This window comes from Ornithorhynchus anatinus, chromosome 7 (assembly GCF_004115215.2).
Source record: "Ornithorhynchus anatinus isolate Pmale09 chromosome 7, mOrnAna1.pri.v4, whole genome shotgun sequence".
Taxonomy (NCBI): domain Eukaryota; kingdom Metazoa; phylum Chordata; class Mammalia; order Monotremata; family Ornithorhynchidae; genus Ornithorhynchus; species Ornithorhynchus anatinus.
The window spans coordinates 33,020,498-33,040,703 of record NC_041734.1 but is presented as its reverse complement, the minus strand read 5'-3'; the positions used below and the strand labels follow the sequence as shown (position 1 = coordinate 33,040,703).

At 41.3% G+C, this 20,206-nt stretch overlaps 1 protein-coding gene and 1 long non-coding RNA gene across 3 annotated transcripts in view; one reads left to right on the top strand and one right to left on the bottom strand.

Annotated features, from left to right (window-relative positions):
• Positions 1-19,708, top strand: part of IQCA1 (IQ motif containing with AAA domain 1) — a 244,356-nt gene extending 224,648 nt beyond the window's left edge. Inside the window, exons 17-19 of the mRNA XM_029068684.2 lie at positions 4,985-5,162; positions 13,272-13,510; positions 18,236-19,708. Of these exons, the coding sequence (XP_028924517.1) occupies positions 4,985-5,162; positions 13,272-13,510; positions 18,236-18,379 (561 nt within the window). The 3' untranslated portion in view covers positions 18,380-19,708. The remainder of the gene's footprint in view (positions 1-4,984; positions 5,163-13,271; positions 13,511-18,235) is intronic.
• The window catches only part of LOC114813207, a 141,203-nt gene that overhangs the window by 6,321 nt on the left and 114,676 nt on the right, over positions 1-20,206 (bottom strand). The window lies entirely within an intron of this gene.

Genomic DNA, 20,206 nt, shown 5'->3' with positions numbered 1-20,206 from the left:
GTTGCCAAGCAATAGTGAGTGTTTTAACTGGTGTGATCAATGTGCCTGCAGCTTCATGAATAATAGACACCTCTGAATGGGAATGGAAATATCCCAAGTGCAGCACGAATACTGATTGAATTCACCATTTGTTTTTTCTCTGTCTCCTCCGGGAACACAAGCACCCACCATAAAGGATTCCGCTGTGGATGTTGTTACAACTATCAAATATCAATTAACCTCGCAGGTTAATGCAGGGTGTATTTTTTTTTTAATTAATCCTGGACCTCTCCAGAGGGAGGACAGTGCTACATAACCATCAACCTTTATCAGATATCATTTCCATAGTTCGACATGTCCTGGGAATTCATACCTGGGTAAAAGCCATTATTAAAAATATATCACTTGCCAAGGTTAGAATTATGGTTGAAAATCAGAGGCAGTAGTATTACTGAAACAGCTAATAACATTATTTTGTTTTTCACTGTTTGCTTCCTGTTCTGCATTTGCCTGTTGTGTCTTCTGCTAAACAGAAAAGGCTTTTACACATTGATAGACACACCAATAGGCACACCACTGGGCAGCTAGAAATCACTGTGGAGAAAGACAAAATACTCCTTGGCATTACAATAGCCTGCAAATTGTGTGGAAGTAGATTTATTAGCTCAATTTTCCAGTGTAGGCCTGAGGAGTAGAGACTGTGACAGAAGTCTGTCATCAAGGCAGATTCTAGGGAGAAAATGTTCCCCTTTTCCTTGATCTTCCTCCCTTCCCCAGGTCAGCCAGTGTTGCTTAGTGGAAAGAGCATGGGCTTGGGAGTCAGAGGATATGGGCTCTAATCCCAACTCCACCACTTGTCTGCTGTGTGACTTTAGGCAAGTCACTTCACTTCTCTGTGCCTCAGTTACCTCATCTGTAAAATGGGGATTAAGGCTGGTGAGCTCCACATGGGACAATCAGATTACCTTGTATCTGCCCCAGCGCTTAGGAAAGTGATTGGCACATAGTAAGCACTTAAATACCATAGTTATTATTATTGTTATCATCATCCCTCAGTGGACTCAAGAACCAAGACTGGCCACTGGGGGTCCTGGGGCCGGGTGCGGGGGAGTCCTCTGAGGTGCTAAGTGGATTGAGTCCAGACCCAGAACAACCTCAATAAAGTTGAAAGATGAGGGATGAATTGGATAGGAAAAAATAACTTGGAACATTTCAATGACTAAGTAGGGAGCTGTCTGGAAATGCCAAGTAAAATCTGGCAGCGCAGTTCCCTTGTCTTTGCTGTGGGGCAAAGCATGTGGCATACTACTTGCTTCTTGTCCAAGGAATTCCAGCTCTGTACCTCTCTGCCCTTCTTCTCTGCCCTGCTCCTCTCCCCTCCTTCTACCCTCCTTTAGTATTTAATAAAACACTTGATATATTGATACACTGAGAGACAGGGAGGAGACAAAGTCTAAAAGCTCTCCGACGTCTTAGGATAGTTCCACACCAAAACAACAGAGTGGAAGGGAAAAGTTGAATAAACTATTAAAAGCCCCAGTAGCCAGCTCATTTATAAAGAATATTTCAACACAGAAAGAGCACAGAATCTGTTTGTTTTGTTTTAGGCAGTTCTCCATCCCAGGGATGACACAATTAGATTGGAGGAAGCTAAGAATAATAGCAATAATAATTGTGGCATTTGTTTAGCACTCATTATCAATCAGTAGTATTTATTGAGTGCTTACAGAGTATTATACTAAGCGCTTGGGAGAGTACAACAGAATTAGCAAACATATTCCCTTATGTGCCAAACCCTGTAATAAATGCTGGGGAGGACACAGGATATTCAAGTCAGTCACAGTTCCTGTCCCTCATGAGGCTCACAGTCTAAGCAGAAGAGAGAACAGGTATTGAATCCCCATTGTATAGAAGAGGAAACTGAGGCACAGAGCAGTTAAGTGATTTCCCCAGAGTCACACATCAAGCAAATGGCCAGGCCCAGATTTGAACCCAGAACCCCTGACTCCCAGGCCTGTGCTCTTTTCACTAGGCCATGCTACTTCATCAGCTGCATAGAAGAAATGACTTAGTGGTGGAGATTATGGGAAAAGAAGTCCAAAAGGAGATACAGAAAGATAGAAATTTGATGCAGGCTGCTGATGGATGATCAAACCCTTCTCATCCCTGCTGAAGGATGCAGAGAACAGAAGCTGACTCAGAGGCCCTGTAAACTGCAGGCAGGATAGGGCAGGGACTATTGCCAAAGTAAGAGGGAAACCTCTGGTAGAAAAGGACCATGGATTGCTAGGGATAAGCAGTTCTGGTAAGATTTTGGTTTTACCTGTTACCTCAGAATCACTGCTTTTGAATGCTCTTTACTACTCTTGTTAGATTGTCCTCTTCAGTCCACTAAGCTGGTGACCAGTTTGATTGGTGGAATACTGGAGGGGGACCTGATCTCCTCAGAAGGGACTCATTCCCCAGGTGGGAGAATGAGTGATCTCTCTCTGTGCCTGCAGGCCCGGCCCCAGGGGTGACTGGTGAAGAGATGCACCCCTTCTCACCTCTTCTGCCTGATGCGGGGGAATAGGACTTCTTCAGAATATGACTTCTTCAGCCAGGTTGGGGTGGCTAATACCTAAGGCAAGGGATGCGGGGGGGGAGTGGAAAACACTCTACAGGAGATCCCCTACAACTTGTCTCATCCCCTGTATGAAAGGAAAATCCAGGAGCATTCAGAATAATCCTTCCTTCCCGTGACCCCAGCTGAGCTAGTCGAGAACCCCGTAACTAGCCCCAGAAGTTTTCTCTTTTTCACCATTTGATAAATTTTGCTTAGTAGCGCTGCTGCCGCCACTGTGGCCCTACTTCCACGGAACGCGAGTGGACTGGGCTGGGTGAGTGCGGGAGAGCAGACAATGGCGGGAAAAGGGGGTTTGGGAAGAGACTAGAAACCTCCATGTGGGGCTGCAAGCCAAGGAAGGGGAAGGAGCTGGTGCAGTTGCTTAGTTTAAGAAGGTGTTTTAAAAGCACGAAAAGCAAGGGCTCGTTCTAAGAGCCACTTGGCAGAAGGAGAGTTTGTAGAGGGGGCAAGAAAACCACACAAGTGGCAACTACAACAATGGACAAGGCAGGGCAAAGGAAAATGAGGAGAGGGGAAACTAGGGGCAAAGAGGGCTTATAAACCTGGCAAACAGATTTACAAACAAGAACAGCCAAGTGCAAATCACTTCATCAAGAAGTGAATTTCACCAGACTTAAGTGGCACCCTTCAAAGTTCTTGACTCTGAACCCAAGTCTCGGGAAAACCCCCAAATTACCAGAGAACCAAAAGTCGAAAAAAGCAAATCGAGGAAGCAAATGTGTCCATGATGTCTCCATGTCTACTATGCAGCTAACATTTATAGTATGTTCTATTAGCAAAATAAAAGATTAGGACCAGGTGAACAATGTCAGCATGGCCAAGGGGACAACTGACCCTCTGTGATTGGAACCTGAGAAGAGAAGCAACGTGGCCTAATGAATAAAGCACAGATCTGGGAGTCAGAAGGACCTGGGTTCTAATCCCAGTTCCACCACTTGCCTGCTGTGTAAACTTGGGCAAGTCAATTAACTTCTCTGGGCCTCAGTTCCCGCATCTGTAAAATGGGGATTAAAACTGTGAGTAGTAAGTGGGACAGGGACTGTATCCCATATGATTAGCTTGTATCTACCCCAGTGCTTACAACAGTGCCTGGCACTTATGAAGCACTTAAATACCACAATTATTATTTATTATTAACTGAGGGGGCAAAGCCAGAAGAAGATGATGATGAATTTATTGCCACCACTGCCACACTTCTGGTCATTCCAGGGCCTCGGGGCTTGGGCCCAAGTAGGTCATGTCTCCCCAACCCTGAGGACCTGTGAGAAGGAGTCCAAGAGTCCACCACTACTTTTCCTCCTGCCTCAGCTGCATGGCAGATTCACCAGGGATGGGACGGGGGCAGAATTGCAGCAGCTGGGAACATAATGAGCACCTAACAAATACTATTTAAAAAAAAGATTCTGGGAACTAAAAGCATCATAATTCTAATTATAAAACTTACCAAGGTTCCTTCCAGCTAAAACCCAGCTGCCCCTTCCTTTTCTTGGGCCAGAATAGGACTGGGAATTGGGAAATTTGTATTTACATATACAAATACTCATGTTATTCACAGCTGTCCATCATTTTAAAATATAATGCTGATGGTGGGATCCTATCCATATATGCAAGTGTGGCTAAAATGTCTGGACTGACACTCCCTACTTCCATTGTACCCAAGTAAGGATAGATTCTCGCTACACTAAAGGTTTGTCCCCATCATAATGTCTCCATTTTCAGCTCTGCTTTCTGATATTAGGAAGTATACTATCCTAGTTTTAGATTGGACAGGCCAGTTTTCATTTAATCTGTCCAGCATTGATTTTCACTTGGTACATTCTTGTCCAGTGTTTTAAACTCCCTCCACATCCCTCAGCTTGGAAGCAGTCACTGTATATACAAGATTCTCAGTAGGTAATGCAGAGGATCTGGGCAATGGAGGGGGTCAAAACACCTCAAGGCAATGACCTCAGCTATTATATAGGTTCTGCAAACTTCTGCCAAGAACCTTTTTGTGTGCATGTTTCATAATACACATAAAGTGATGCACATCTGTTGTTTCTGAGTCAGCCCGAGATGCAGTGCCTGTCAGTGCTCTACCCAACACCTTGATCTGCACAAAGTCTTTGCTCTCAGACTGCAACCCTTCTCCTGATTTTATACAAGAATTCAAAGAGAGGTGATGCCATCAAGCAAAGTCAAAGTCTTACTTTGTAACAATTCAGGACCTATTCTAGAACAGAAGGGGTTGAAGAGTAAAGCTCACAGTCTTAAAAGTCGTTAACACAAACAGTAAGCTTTGCCTTTGGAGACCCAATTTTTTTTTAAGTCCTTGTTTTTTTCTTCCATTGCATCTGAGCTAATTTCTTTCTCTATTCTAATCCTTCCTTCTTCCTCAAGATGGAACCTAAGCGCTTGAAAAATAATCTTCCCAAAATTCTGAAACTTTTGAAGAAAGAGGACCGGGTTCTGGTCGTGGGGACCACCCAACGCCCATTCGATGCTGACCTCCGGCCTTTCTGCAAGGTTTACCAAAAAATTATTTTGATTCCCAGACCAGACTATGCTTCCAGATTTGGCAAGTACATTACATCTCTAACCAGAGTACTGTTTTATTAACCTTCAAGTCATCAGCTGTTAGCTATGGAATTGTGTATGTCAACAAGTACCAATATGTCAAAGGAGAAATATCTTTTTGATCCACTTATCAGAAAGTGATTTAAGGGGAATTTGTATATTGGAGGAGGATCCCCACCTGAAACCTGGACTGAAAATGTAATGTTGGAAACATAAATCACCAGATCGTGAAAGGGAAATAGTACATCTTTGTTTCATTGTGAACATATTTCACTAGATTTTAGGAAAAATGAGTCTGAACTTGGATTATTATTTTTGGCTGTGAAATGGTAAGAATCAATATGTGCACACTCATTTTTCTTTCAGCTGGAAAGAGTCTGTTCTAATTTATGAGCTTCTTCTCGTGTACATTTCACCTCTTCATCAGAAATTAGCTTTAGTTTACCATATACAAAACTTTATTAATAAATCAAAAGAAGTGAAAAACTTCCAAGTGTTCCCTATGATAAACTTGTAATTGCCCATTCACTCTTTACCAGAATTGGCTCTAGTTGGGTAAAAAAATATAGTTATTTACTAGCTCTTCCACAACCCCAGAACAGAGGAGGAGCGATTACGCTGGGTCTCATAAGAATAAGTCAAGTAATAAGGGGATAAAGAGAGAAAAAATGAGGAGTGGAGGAGGAAAGGAAGAGAAAAGTGAGAGGGAACTTTTTTATGCTATTAGTTAAGGGTTTTACTATATGCCAGACACTGTACTAAACTCTGGGGTAGATACAAGGTAATCGGGTTGGACATAGTCCCTGTTCCATACTGGGCTCACAATCATAGTCCACACTTTACAGATGAGGTAACTGAGGCAGAGAGAAGTTAACTGACTTGCCCAACATCATACAGCAGACAATGGAAGAGCCAAGATTAGAACCCCACGCCTTCTTACTCCCAGGACCTTGCACTAGACTACACTGCTTCTTACTTGATACTGTTCTCTTCATTTGTACTCTCCCCAATGCTACATACATTAGGCACTCAATGAATAAACTCCCCTTCCCTCTCCTCTTCCTTCCAAGAACGAAACAGAATCTCCTAGAAGATAGAGCACAGGCCTGGAAGTCAGAAGGTCCCGGATTCTAATCCTGACTTCACCACTTGTCTGTTGTGTGACTTCGGGCAAGTCACTTAACTTCTCTCTGCCTCAGTTACCTCATCTGTAAAGTGGGGATTATGACTGTGAGCCCCATTTGGGACAGGGATTGTGTCAAACCTGATTAACATATATATTCCAGAGCTTAGTAAAGTGCCTGGTACATAGTAGGTGCTTAACAAATACCATAAATAAAAAAAGAATGACCCCATCTCCAACCGGAGCCAGTAAATGTGGTATTAGCATGTTCTGATCCTCTCTCCTTCCAATCTAGGGCCTACTGCTATCACTTTTACAAAAAAGAATCTTCTATTTATTTCTCAAAAATGGATAGAAGTAACCTAGGGAATTATGCAGTGAAGACAAGTATGAGAGTAAATGCTGTAATCTATTATAATTTGTTTCTTTAATTGCATGTTGAAGCAGTTTGGAGAAAGACTTCTCCAAAAGAAAAAAATACAAACTGAACCCCATTGAATTTTAGCTCCTCTACTTGTTAGCCCCAGCAGCATAAGGGTAGTGGCGTACTTCACTTTGAATTTTATGATTTTCATGGTTTGACAAAACCATAGATCTTTCAAAAAATGAAGCAGTTGATATTTAACATGGCCCATTTCATTCTTATATTAAAATACCAGACATTTATGTATTGCTCATCTCCAAGGAACTCAAATCAGTTCACAGATATAATCTAATTCATCCTCACAACACAGCCATGAGGTAGGTACGAAGGGCATTACTCTTCCAGCCTTCCAGAGTTGAACTACAGGGACTCTGAAAAGTCTGGCAGCTTCACTAGGGCTCACACTGTAGATGGCAAGGAACAGAACAAGAACCTCAGACTCAGCTCTCTGCCAGGGCTATCTCTGTTAAACCGCAACTTTGTGTTCATTTCCAAATTTTGTTCAGTTTGTACAATACACTGGGAAAAGATCCAAGGATATTAAGACAGAGACAAACCCAGACACATCAGTGATTCATGATTGAAAGAGCATGGGGGAAGACTCAGTTCAAACACACAAAAAAAGAAATTTGAGGTATTTTCCTGAGCATTTTTACTGCATTCCCGTATTTCTAGCCAACAACACTTGCCACAGTTTTCTGCTGTATGACCTTGGGTAAGTCACTTCACTTCTCTGAGCCTCAGTTACTTTATCTGTAAAATGGAGATTAAGATTGTGAGCCCCATGCGGGATTTAGACTGTGTCCAACCTGATTAGCTTGCATTTACCCTAGTGCTTAGTACAGTGCCTGGCACATAGTAAATACTTAAGTAATACCATTGAAACAACATAAATATCAAAAATACCCTTTCTTATCTCAAAAGAAACATTTATTAGCTACATTTAGTGGTATATCCATCTTAAAGACATGTTCAGTCTTAAGAGTGAACAAAAATGACAGCTTTCAATCAATGAAGCTCATTGGCTAGCTACCTCAGGGTTTTCTCCCTAATAAATTACCTTTTAAAAGAGAAAAAAAATTGCACCCTAACCTACTGTACAGTCCTATGTGGACTAGGCCATTCAGGATATTAGTGTTTGTTTACTGAAGGAGACCTTTTAGGAAGCCACTGATCAACCCAAAAGGTAAAAGGGACTAGAATTGGTGTCTTCTCCCACGCCAAACTAGGCTCGCCAACATACTACAAAGATGCAAAGATGAAAAGAGAACCAAGCACTGCAAACACTACACATACCAGCACTAAGAATAATCTCTGGGTGCCTATAGTGTGGTTGAAGTGTATATAAATTCACCACCGGTGACTTCAGTCAATCAATCATTGGCATTTACTGAGCACTTAGGCACAGAGCACTCTACTAAGCACTTGGGAGAGTGCGGTACAGCAAAATTAGAAGTCATCTTCCCTGCTCATTAGAAGTTTACAATCTAGAGAGGGAAACTCCATCACTGTCAACAAATCTAAAAAACTCAACCACAGAAAACACAAAGAAAAATATGAATATAAACCATTCTGGCTTCTTGTATTCAAGGAAGACACTGTGATGGCATTACATTACTGAAAGAAGTCAAGCCATTCATTTTCTATGGAAAGAAAAATCTTTCTTGAGGTACAAAGAATAAATGCAATAAATACATCCTTCCCCCCAGTCAAACTCTTTAACCCTCACAACTTTTCTCAAAGTAGCATCAACTTCCTAGTTGATTGATGTCTTGCTTGGGATTCAGGGGTTCCTGTGGGTTTTCTACCACATTCCAAATACTTCCCTTCCCTCTGTTCTTTCCTGGAGGAAGATTTGGCTAATAATCCAATCCATCACAGTATCTCACAAGTCTAACAGTCCCTGTTAGGGCTCGTCCAGTTTGTGACTTCAAACCTCCTGGCCTTTCAGACTTAACAGGCTCAAAAACTCAGCAAAATGTTATTCACCTCAGTCTTGAACAGAAATCTTCAAGGACTAGGGTGGGCAGGAGGGAAGCTAGTCTAGCATTCGTCACCCAAACCTCCTACACATCTATGCTGAATTTGGAATTGCATTGAAGGCAGGAGAGTCTAAAGGGCAAAGCAGAGTTCAAGTGGCAACAAGAACCAGGCATCATATGGAGAATCAAGTGCTTAGTACAGTGCTTTGTACACAGTATACACTCAATAAATACCACTGATTGAGAATCACTAGAATTGGAGATAATATTATTGGCAAAACCACAAATGTTTGTCCTTGGTATGTCCATTACCCTGAATTTGAGAAAAATAGTAAATCCAGTGAGGTATCAGACCCTACTCTATCCACAGAAATCAAAAATGCACCATCAAGCAAGTGTCCACACCATCCTCTCTTAGCAAAGAACAATGTAAACCAAGTTCTGTCTTTTATAAATATCATCAACATATACATGAAACCTTTCTTCCCCTCAAGGAATAGCCCACAATAACCTAGCTCTAAAATGAAATGCTTTATTTAACAAGGCAATCATAGTTTCTAATGTGACACTGAATCATGGTGAGAGACATAGGTGTGGGTCTGGTTTCCCTCAGTGGTAGTAGATGTAGAGGGAGTGATTAAAGTGGGTTGTTTTAGCACTTGAGTTGTTCCTGTTGAGCTGCTTTGGTTAGTGATCCAGATTTTATTGGACAGCCTCACAGTGTCTCAGACTCAGCAAGAAACATGCAAAGGAGCAGCATGGCCTAGTTCAAAGAGCCCAGGCCTAAGTCAGAGGACCTGGGTTCTAATCTCAGTTCTGCCACTTGCCTGCACCGTAACCTAGGGAAATTCATTTAACTCCTCTGTGCCTCATTGTCCTCATCTGTAAAATGAGGATTCAATACCTATTCCCTCTCCTACCTAGACTGAGAGTCCCATGTGGGGCACAAATTGTATCCAACCCGATTAGATTAGAAAACCGCAAGACATATAGTGATTAGATCAAAAAACTGCTTGACATATAGTAAGCACTTAAGGATGGACCATAATTAGTTACTCTTATCAAATCAAAAATACAAGGACTCTACCTACACATTCACAGGGTCTATATACATCTATATGCATTAATTCTTACTTTTGCATAAAATTTCTGAAGATATTTGCATATAAAGGCAACATCAATATAGCAGCTCATATCCTAACACAAAGCAGAAAGAGCTATGGCTTAGAAAGGATGAATTGATTTTTCTCTCTTGAATATGTAGAACTGAGAAGTGTTGAGCTTTCTCAGAAAACTATTATTTTCAGGAATCCCTCCCTTTCAGATTTAAGGAATTCGTACATTCACGTACTTTCCAAGAACACAGGGTTGGTTTGAATTAAGTGGAGCTCTTTTAAATGTATTGCACATTTTGTCCCTTGGTAAACTCTGTGCTTGCTGTTCAATTAGGAACACCAACCTGTCACAGAGTCCTCCTTTATCTGTCATGTACAGCCAATGATATTTATTTATTGAGTTCCTAATGTGTGCAGAGCACTGTATTGAACATCTGAAAGAGTTAAGTAGAAACAAAGGCCACAGTCCCTGTGCCCAAAAAGCTTAACATTGCAGTGTCTGTTTAGAAAAATGGGGACTTTATTTTCCTCCCTGCTTGCTTCCTTTCCCCCTTCTGGCTTCCTACTACCTGAATAAATACATCCCCTGCCTGCATTCTCCCTGTTGTCAGCAGGTAGTTAGTTCTGCAAGAATTTCTAGAGAAATTAACACACTAGAGTCCTGTAGTTTCCTCTCCTGCCCACCTTGCCCAGTACAAAGGGAAGTGTGTGGTGGAGAAGAGGGAGTGATTGTACTTTGCAGCTAGAGAAAAGAACAAGCAACCTTTGTGGTCTGAAGAGACTGGGAAATTTTCTTGTGTGAAACTGCATTCACTTTACACTGGGAATTGATTTGGATTGCAATTCCAACAACATAAAGGAAAGAAGGTTTTACTGCTATATGGACTTAAGAACAGTCTTGGTGGCAAAATTTGCTCTCTTAATTTCTTGACTTTCATATTCAAATATGGATACCAAACTTTAGCTGAACTATATGGGAATGTTTGAAGGACATAGGTCATGCCCTTCAAAAATCCATTTGGATTCTTTTTCCAAGATCCTCTCCTAGATCACTCTCTGGCTAAGGACAAGTACCCACATTCCTTTTTTTTTATTATTGATATTTGCTAAGGACTTACTATGTGCCAAGCACTGTTCTAAGCACTGGCTTCCAGGCCCATTCTGTTTCCATTAGACCATGCTGATTTTATCCTCAAGGATATCATTTTCCCCCTTCCTACCAGTCTATAGGGATAAAGTGATCACTGAAGATAACATGCCATTACCATGTTTCAAATAACTTAGAAATAACAAAATTATATTTACTATATTTTGGTTTATATACATATTGTCTACCATAAATATAGTTTAATAGCAACTTTAATTTTTTTAAACTTTCCTCTACCTCTTTAACCATTAATCACTTTTTCTATCGAGTTTTATTAATATTGAGATTATTTAAATTGAAATGGCATTGGAAATGTTTAATCTTATGATTAACAATTACAGATGGGATTTGTTTGGTGTGCAAAAAACTTCAGAAATGTTGAGCTAAGTTCTCTAAGGGTGGAAATCAGATGCTGCTGGAACAGGTAGAAACATTCCAGGAGTCCAGTGCAGTAAGAGAACCCTGCCCTTTGTACCTAGTTGATGGGAAATACTGGTTCTCTGCCAAACTCACTGTCAACTCCCAGCACTCTCTCCTTGACCTCTCAGCTGCCTTTGACACTGTTGACCATCCCCTTCTCCTCCACACCTATCTCACCTTGGCTTCACAGACTCCGTCCTCTCCTGGTTCTCCTCTTATCTCTCTGGCCGGTCATTCTCAGTCTCCTTCGCAGGCTCCTCCTCCTCCTCCCATCCTCTAACTGTTGGGGTTCCTCAAGTGTCAGTTCTTGGCCCTCTTCTGTTCTCCATATACACTCACTCACTCGGTGAACTTATTCGCTCTCACGGCTTCAACTATCATCTCTTTGCAGATGACACATAGATCTACGTCTCTGTCCCTGTTCTCTCCCCCTCCCTTCAGGCTCATATCTCCTCCTGCCTCCAGGACGTCTCTACCTGGATGTCTGACCACCATCTAAAACTCAACATGGCCAAAACTGAGCTCCTCAACTTCCCTCCCAAGCCCTGTCCTCTTCCTGACTTCCCTATCACCGTGGATGGTACGACCATCCTTCCCGTCTCTCAGGCCCGCAACCTTGGTGTCATCTTTGACTCGGCTCTCTCATTCACCCCACACATCCAATCCGTTACCAAAACCTGCCGGTCTCTCCTTTATAATATCGCCAAGATCCACCCTTTCCTCTCCACCCAAATGGCTATCTTACTGTTACGGGTTCTCATAATATCCCGACTAGATTATTGTGTCAGCCTTCTCTCTGATCTCCCTTCCTCCTCTCTCTCCCCACTCCAGTCTATTCTTCACTCCGCTGCCCAGCTCATCTTCCTGCAGGAACGCTCTGGGCATGTCACTCCCCTTCTTAAAAAGCTCCAGTGGTTGCCTATCAACCTCCACTCGAAACAAAAACTTCTCACTCTAGGCTTCAAGGATCTCCATCGCCTTGCCCCTTCCTACCTCTCCTCCCTTCTCTCTTTCTACTGCCCACCCTGCACGCTCCGCTCCTCTGCCGCCCACCTCCTCACCGTCCCCGTTCTCGCCTATCCCGCCGTCGACCCCTGGGCCACGTCCTCTCGCGGTCCTGGAATGCCCTCCCTCCTCACCTCTGCCAAACTAATTCTCTTCCCCTCTTCAAAACCCTACTTAAAACTCACCTCCTCCAAGAGGCCTTCCCAGACTGAGCTCCCCCTTTCCCTCTGCTCCCTTTGCTCCCTCTCTACCTCCCCCTTCACCTCCCTTCAGCTAAGCCCTCTTTTCCCCCCTTTCCCTCTGCTCCTCCCCCCTCCCTTCCCCTCAGCACTGTACTCGTGTACTCATCTGCTCAACTGTATATATTTTCATTACCCTATTTATTTTGTTAATGAGATGTATATCACCTTGATTCTATTTATTTGCTCTTGTTTTTAATGAGATGTTCATCCCCTTGATTCTATTTATTGGTATTGTTTTTGTTTCTGTCTGTCTCCCCCAATTAGACTGTAAGCCCATCAAAGGGCTGTCTCTATCTGTTACCAATTTGTACATCCCAAGCGCTTAGTACAGTGCTCTGCACATAGTAAGCACTCAATAAATACTATTGAATGAATGAATGAAAAGACAGCATGACTGATCCCGCTTAGGACATGGAACCAAGAAAACAGTTTTGCTAAAAGGATTCAGCAAACCAGTGGTCAAGCAAGAATTAAAACTCCTTCCACCCTACTCTAACAATGTAGAAATAAAAATTGAGAGGGGGAAAAAAATCCACATATCCCTTTCTGATGAAGTGCACCTTGAAATTCTAAACTAAAGCAAGGTCTTGAGAGGTGTTTTCGGGGTCATTAATACATTTGCTTTCTTTCTCCAATATCTTGGCTAAAACAGTTTTATGGAAAGAAATCATTGAACAGAATAGAGGAATCATCACCAACGCACTGAACGTGAGCTGCCTAGCCAAGGTTACTGATGGTTTTACCCAGGGACAGATCATCCAGGTGGTGAAAAACGTGCTCAGCGACCGTCGCCTCAAGCAGCAGAAACAAAAACCACTGACGGCTGTTGAGTTTATTGCACCCCTGGCCAGCTTAGACCCCGTGTTCAAGGAAGAAGAAGACCACTTCAAGGTACTCATCAGCCATTCAGTCACCCACCAAACCAGGAAGCACTCAACTCCTTTCCCTCTTTCTCTGTCAATATTTCACTCTACTGCCTGGATCACTTTTTCTAAAAAAGTTATTCTGCCATGTCTCTCCACTCCTCAGAAACCTCTAATAGTTGCCCATCCATCTCTGCATCAAGTAGAAATTCCTCACTATTGGTTTCTTTAAGGTTATTATTTACAACTCAGCCCACACATTTCACTCCTCTAATATCAACCTATTCAATTATCTTGCTGATTCCTTGCTCATGCCCTTCCTCCAACACGGAGCTCCTCCTTCCTTCATATCCGACAGATCAGCACTCTCCCCATCTCTCCAGGCAGTGCTCTACACAGAGTAAGCACTCGATAAATACACCACAGTACTTATGTAAAAATCCGTATACTCTACTATTTCCCCTATCCATAACTTATTTTAATGTCTGATATCCCCTGTAGACTGTATGCTTCTTATTGGCAGGGATCACATGTACCAATTCTATTGTACTCTCCCAAACACTTAGCACAGTGCTCAGCACATAGTAAGAGCTCAGTGAATATCCACCAATCATTGGTATTTATTGGTATTTATTGAGCATTCACTGTATGTGGAACACTATATAAAGCACTTGGGAGAATACAACAGAGTTGTCTGACATGTTCCCTGACCCCAAGGAGCTTACAGCTTTATCTCTGTGAAGCAGTGGGGGAGACAGACAGATATTAATAGAAATAATTCGTGAATATGTACACAGAGAAGCAACATGGCCTTATGGATCTAGCATGGGTCTGGGAGTCAGAGAACCTGGGTTCTAATGCTGGTTCTACATGTCTGCTGTGCTACCTTGGGCAAATCATTTAACTTCTCTGGCCTTCAGTTACCTCATTTGTAACATGGGGCTTAAGAATGTGAGCCCTTTGTGGGAGAGGGCTGTGTCCAACCTGAGTAGCTTGTATCTAGCCCAGTACTTAGTACAGTGCCTGGCACATAGTAAACACTTAACAAATATCATTCAAACAAAAAGGTGCTGTGGGGATGAGGGTAGAGTGGTACCAAATGCCCACAGGGTATGGGTTGACATATTGATTAACTCTTCAGCCTTATGCCAAATTCACTTAGGATTTGGATAGTATAATTTCCCTTTGAAAAGAGTCATTTTATTTGAAAGACATCTACCTGTACTAACTTCATCCAGACAGGCCAGGGAAGATTCAGGGTAAGTTCGGTGTTCCAAACCCCACTTACCTTTGCCAGAAAAAATTGTGCCCAAAGCCTTAAAGAACAACAACTCATTGAAAGTGAGAGCCAGCATAGAACATTTTTAAAAAATGGCAGAATTCCTGCTACCAATTTGAAATATCTTTGAATCACTATTTTTGTTTTCCCTACATTTCACTTCATTTTTCACAGCTCAGAACAAGTCTTTATACCCAGCAAAAATACCCATGCACAGTATTTTTCATTCTTGAATTTTCTACCCTATCTCAGTATTGCTCTAATGCATTTCACTTTTTAGATATGGCTTAGAATTGGAAAATCTACCATACATTTAGTATTAGCAGTTGTTAAAGTGTAGTCCTGAATACATCGATGATCTCCTTTATACATCATAGGATTGTCACTGCTTCAGAAGCAGTTCCTTATGCAGAATGAAAAGGAGACTGGGAACCTGGTCAAAGACTCTAATTGAGCCTAGTATAGCGGCGTCATTTGTAGCCTCTGTAGGGAAGAAAGTAACAGAAATAAAAGTTTCTCATTCTCACAATTTTGATCAAAATCAATTTAGGAGGAGCAGTAATGCATTACACACATGTTTTGGTAAATTTTGCAAACTACAGTATCTTTCAGAATATGCATATCAACAAAAGATGATGCTGATGATTATGGCATTTGATAAATACTTACTATGTGTCAAGCACTGTTTTAAGTGCTGGGATAGATACAAGTTAATCAGGGTGGAAACAGTCCCTAATGGGGCTCACAGTCTAACCAGGAAGGAGTAAGATTGAATCTCCATTTTACAGTTGTGAAAACTAAGGCACAGAGAAATTAAGTGACTTGTCCAAGTTCCCACAGCAGACACATGGCTGAGTCCAGATTAGAATCCAGGTCCTCTGACTTCCAGGCCCATGCTCTTCCCTCTAGCTCATGCGGCTCTCAATCGCACTAATGCATAAATGCGGTGTGATTTTGAAGCTTGGAAAAGAGAAAAAGAAACATCTACCCACACAAACTTGTTATCTTCATATTAATGTCTGGCAACATTTATATACCTACCAATTCTCCACTGGTGGCTGACATACCAAGCTCAAACACTTTCCAAGTAGTGTGATGTCTCCATTTTATTATATACACAAATAAAATAGGTTTCATCTAAGTTTTAGCCATCCTAAAAGGCTTCAACTAAAAAAGAACCCCCAACCCCCGCAGTGTTTAGAAAAAATGAAGTTAGTCAACGTAAAGCCTCCACATAGACTTGATTTTTCATGCCATGGCAGTGAACTGGAGTGTTTCTCTCATATCACATTATTCTGGGAGTAAGCTACAAATAGTTCATCAGTCTTAAGGATAGAGAAATTTCCATCTAAAATATTTCATTTCCCCATGAACTCTATAATCCTTTCTTGTTCAATGGCTTATCCAGGATTCTTCAAAGGAAGGAGAAAAATAACCCAACACCTGACCAAAGCAGCAAACACTTGACATGGTGTGTGTTGTGGGGGGCGGGGAGAGAATTGGGGGAGGGAGAGGTGGCATGGGAAGAGTCCATTTTAACAGCAGCTGGAAATCCTGTTAAGAAGCCTGATGGAAATTTGTTAAAATTCTTTAAACCTAGGTAGTACTAACTGCAAACATACATAAGGTTTCTGAATCTCTTGTGAACCCATTTCATCCTCGACTGTCATTTTCACACTAAATTCTCAAAATGCCAGCTCTTCTTGGGTGGAAGGCTATATATCCCCAGGCTCTGAAGATTTGTCCTTATTTCCCTAAGCCTTTTCGATTTTTAACACAACCTTGAGATGAGGAGGACAAAACTGAATTCATTTTTCAAAGCAAAATTTCCTTGTCGAATTGTGTGACAGCATTCACAGGTTTCCTATAGAACTTCAGTACATTTGAGTATATTCAATTTTTTTCAAACATAGGGAAATATTGAGCAGATAGCCAGTTCCTAATGATGCCTACATCTTTATTCTGAGAAACTGTAAACTGATTCAAGATTCATTTGGGTTTACAAACTTCTTTCCTGCCTTCTTTTTAGAATGTAGTCTTCCATGCTGCTAACCAAATGTGTACGTTTTGTTATTTGACCCTTGCATATCTGGATCTAACTAGATGAAGGAAACCTACACTCATAGTTTCAGAGAACCTAGAACATTTAAACACAGGTGAATTCCATGATAGGTACTAGAATAATTTAATTTAAAACCATTGTGTGCTCATGACTGCAGCGTGGCTCAGTGGAAAGAGCCCAGGCTTGGGAGTCAGAGGTCATGGGTTCGAATCCCAGCTCTGCCACTTGTCAGCTGTGTGACTGTGGGCAAGTCACTTAACTTCTCTTTGCCTCAGTTCCCTCATCTGTAAAATGGGGATTAAGACTGTGAGCCTCACGTGGGACAACCTGATTACCCTGTATCTATCCCAGCACTTAGAGCAGTGCTCTGCATATAGTAAGCACTTAACAAATACCAACATCATCATCATGACTGATCCTTTCCATTTTTCCAGAATAACTGCCAGGTCTTTTTTCTTACTTACAACCTTGGTTTTATTATATATCTATCTTTCTATATGTGTGTGTGTATATATATATATATATATATATATATATATATATATATATATATACACACACGTACAGTATATATGTATCTATGTATATAAAGATATAGCTAGATATAGATAGATATTTTAGATCATTCTAAAATACTGAACCCCTTCTCATAAATGACCCTTAGCATTCCAACTCGCTATTAAATGTCCTAATTTGAAGTTTGACACCTGCTGGTTAAAGTAACCCAATTTAGCCACGAAACTTATGAAAACCATCACATAAATCAACCTAGAAGCAAATTATGCTAGGATGCAAAAATATCACACTGTTTATACAAACCAAACTTTAACAAAGCTAATTTTGAAAAGAAGAGCAACAATTAGCTATCAAATAATAACTGGTGGCCAACCTGCCTAAGATCCCCACCCCCTACCCCCAACAGAAAGGAAGGGGTAGTGTAAGATTGGAGCAGTCACCAACCATGGGGCGAAGAGCTAAGAAATGCTCTAGAAAACAGAAATGTTTACTAACTTGGATTTACCTCAGCACTTAGAACAGTGTTTGACACATAGTAAGTGCGTAACAAATACCATAATTAGTAATTGATATTATTACTCAAGTTACTGAAAGTGACTTCAATCTGCCCCCAACAAAAAGGGCAAACAAAACATCCATTTTGTTTGACTGAAAGCAAGTTTAGCTAATTGTGTCTCTCTTTTCTATCCCAAACTCCCATCTACCCTACCCTCAACGCCACAGCATTTATGTACATATCTGTAAATCATTTTTTATAAATTATTAATTTATAGTAATGTCCATTTCCCCCCTCACATCTACCAACTCTGTTGTAATGTACTCTCCCAAGTGCTTTGAATAGTGCTCAGCATACAGTAAACACTCAATAAATATCATTGATAATGATCTGGTTTCAGGCCTGGTACGCCAAGACTCCTCTGGGGAAGAGACGAGCCAGAGCCCTGGCAGAATGGGAAGAAGGAGAAAAGGGAAAAGAAAAAGGAAAGAAAAAGGGCAAAGGGGAAGCAGAGAAAAGAGAAAAGAAAGGAAAAAAGAAGTAATTCCTTGACCGAACGTCTCCAGAGAAGCTCTCAGCAATAAATGTGCCCCATTTCGGTCAGGGGCAACAGTGCCCTGATGAGAACAGAGCCAACAAATGTCAGTCTACGAAGGGAACTTCAAAAGCATCTCCTCCGAAACGTAACACTAACCTGCCATGACTTTTGGATATTGATTTGTGAATTCAGTAGTTCATAGGATTTATAGGGCTTTTAAGTTGCTCAAGTACTCTACAATATAGTAACTTTCACTAATCTTCATAAATTTTTTAGGAACCCAACTCATTTCACATCATTACAGATTTCATCCACTCAGTATTTGGTTTGTAGGCTTAGCCTAGTTATTAGAAAGTTTTACAAATTTATAGTAAGGATACGCAGATCATTCTCACTTCATTAGACATTTGCTAATCTGTGTACAAATGGTTTCACATTGGATGTTTAGACAATTACTCCTTACTTCTCTAGAAAGCTAATGTACTTTATATAATAATTCCCAATAAAATGGTCGCACTTCAATCGACTAACTTTTTAACAGGACAAGCTATGCTAGAAATAGTTGCATCTGGTTCCATCCCCAGGTTCAGCAGCCCATTCCAACAGAATGCTTTTTTCCCCCTTTTAGCAGCTGTTTAAATCTGAGAATTGTAGGTGAGGCTGGTTTAGGGGAGGATACCAAAACCAGGCTCATTTCTTCTGCCCCGTGACTTTGGGTCAGAGACTCAGCCCCCAACCCAGTTCAGAGAGTTTCCCTGCTGGAGACTCTCAGGTGGAGAGGGGACCTGTAGCAGAGAAAATGGAGAAATCCGATATTACCATAACTGGTGGCAAGATTCTCCACAGTTGGCACAGCCTTTCTGCTGGCCTCCCCATGGTTGAAACAGAGCTGTGACTTCTTTGTCTAGATTGCTTCATGTACAGCACTCCTGGGGACCACAGTGTCATAGACTCAGTCCAGCTTGGTCTGTGAGTTTGTTTGTGTCCCTGCCAAGAATTAACCTTGAGCAGCAACCAAAGGCAGCTGAGGACACTCTTTTCTTGCTAAACTCTAAAAAGTTAGTAAGATGATTGAAGCATTTTTTCAGGCTTCAAGGAAGTCAGGGTAATTCAGCATTGCTTGGTAAACATTAGGTAGCATAAATGTTTTTTTGAAGTCTTACGGTTTGGAAAAGCAAACAGAAGTAAATATGAAATATGTTTAACTGGATTGCATTCAACGCAACCAGAAATTGGATAAACTTGGTATAAAATGGAATAAATTATTGCCAAATTAGAAAACATAAATTCTTGGTAAACAAGTAAATAAAGTTGTTCAGCGGGTATTGCCAATAAGTGTGAATTTTCATTTCTCTCCATTATAAGCACTTGGTGTCTGAATCATCATTATATGGGAAGCTAGTCTCTCTCCCCATCTCCTCCTCTATTCCTCACCCCCCCCGCCACACACACACACAAACTGCTGGCTCTACAACCTCAGGAGAGTTGTGCAAGGTTTTGGTAGTGCTTTGGAGGACAGAGATTCTCAAAAGTTTAAGATCTGCCCCACCTCCTGCTGTAGGCACCTTGGTTAATGCCAAAAAAAATCTAAAGGGAAAAACAATGGTCATTTGAAGTGCATTATGAGTGTAAGTTCCCTGTGTAAAGGAAACATGCCACTTGCTCAATTTGTACTTCCCAAGCATTTAATGAAGTGGCTTACACCAAGTAGATACTCAATAAATACCAATACTAGTACTTTAAAAGAAACGAAGAGCCATAACAGGATGAATTTTTGCAGAAGAAAGAAGAAACTTGTTCTGCTGACTGTGGCAGTATTTTTTTCAACTTTAG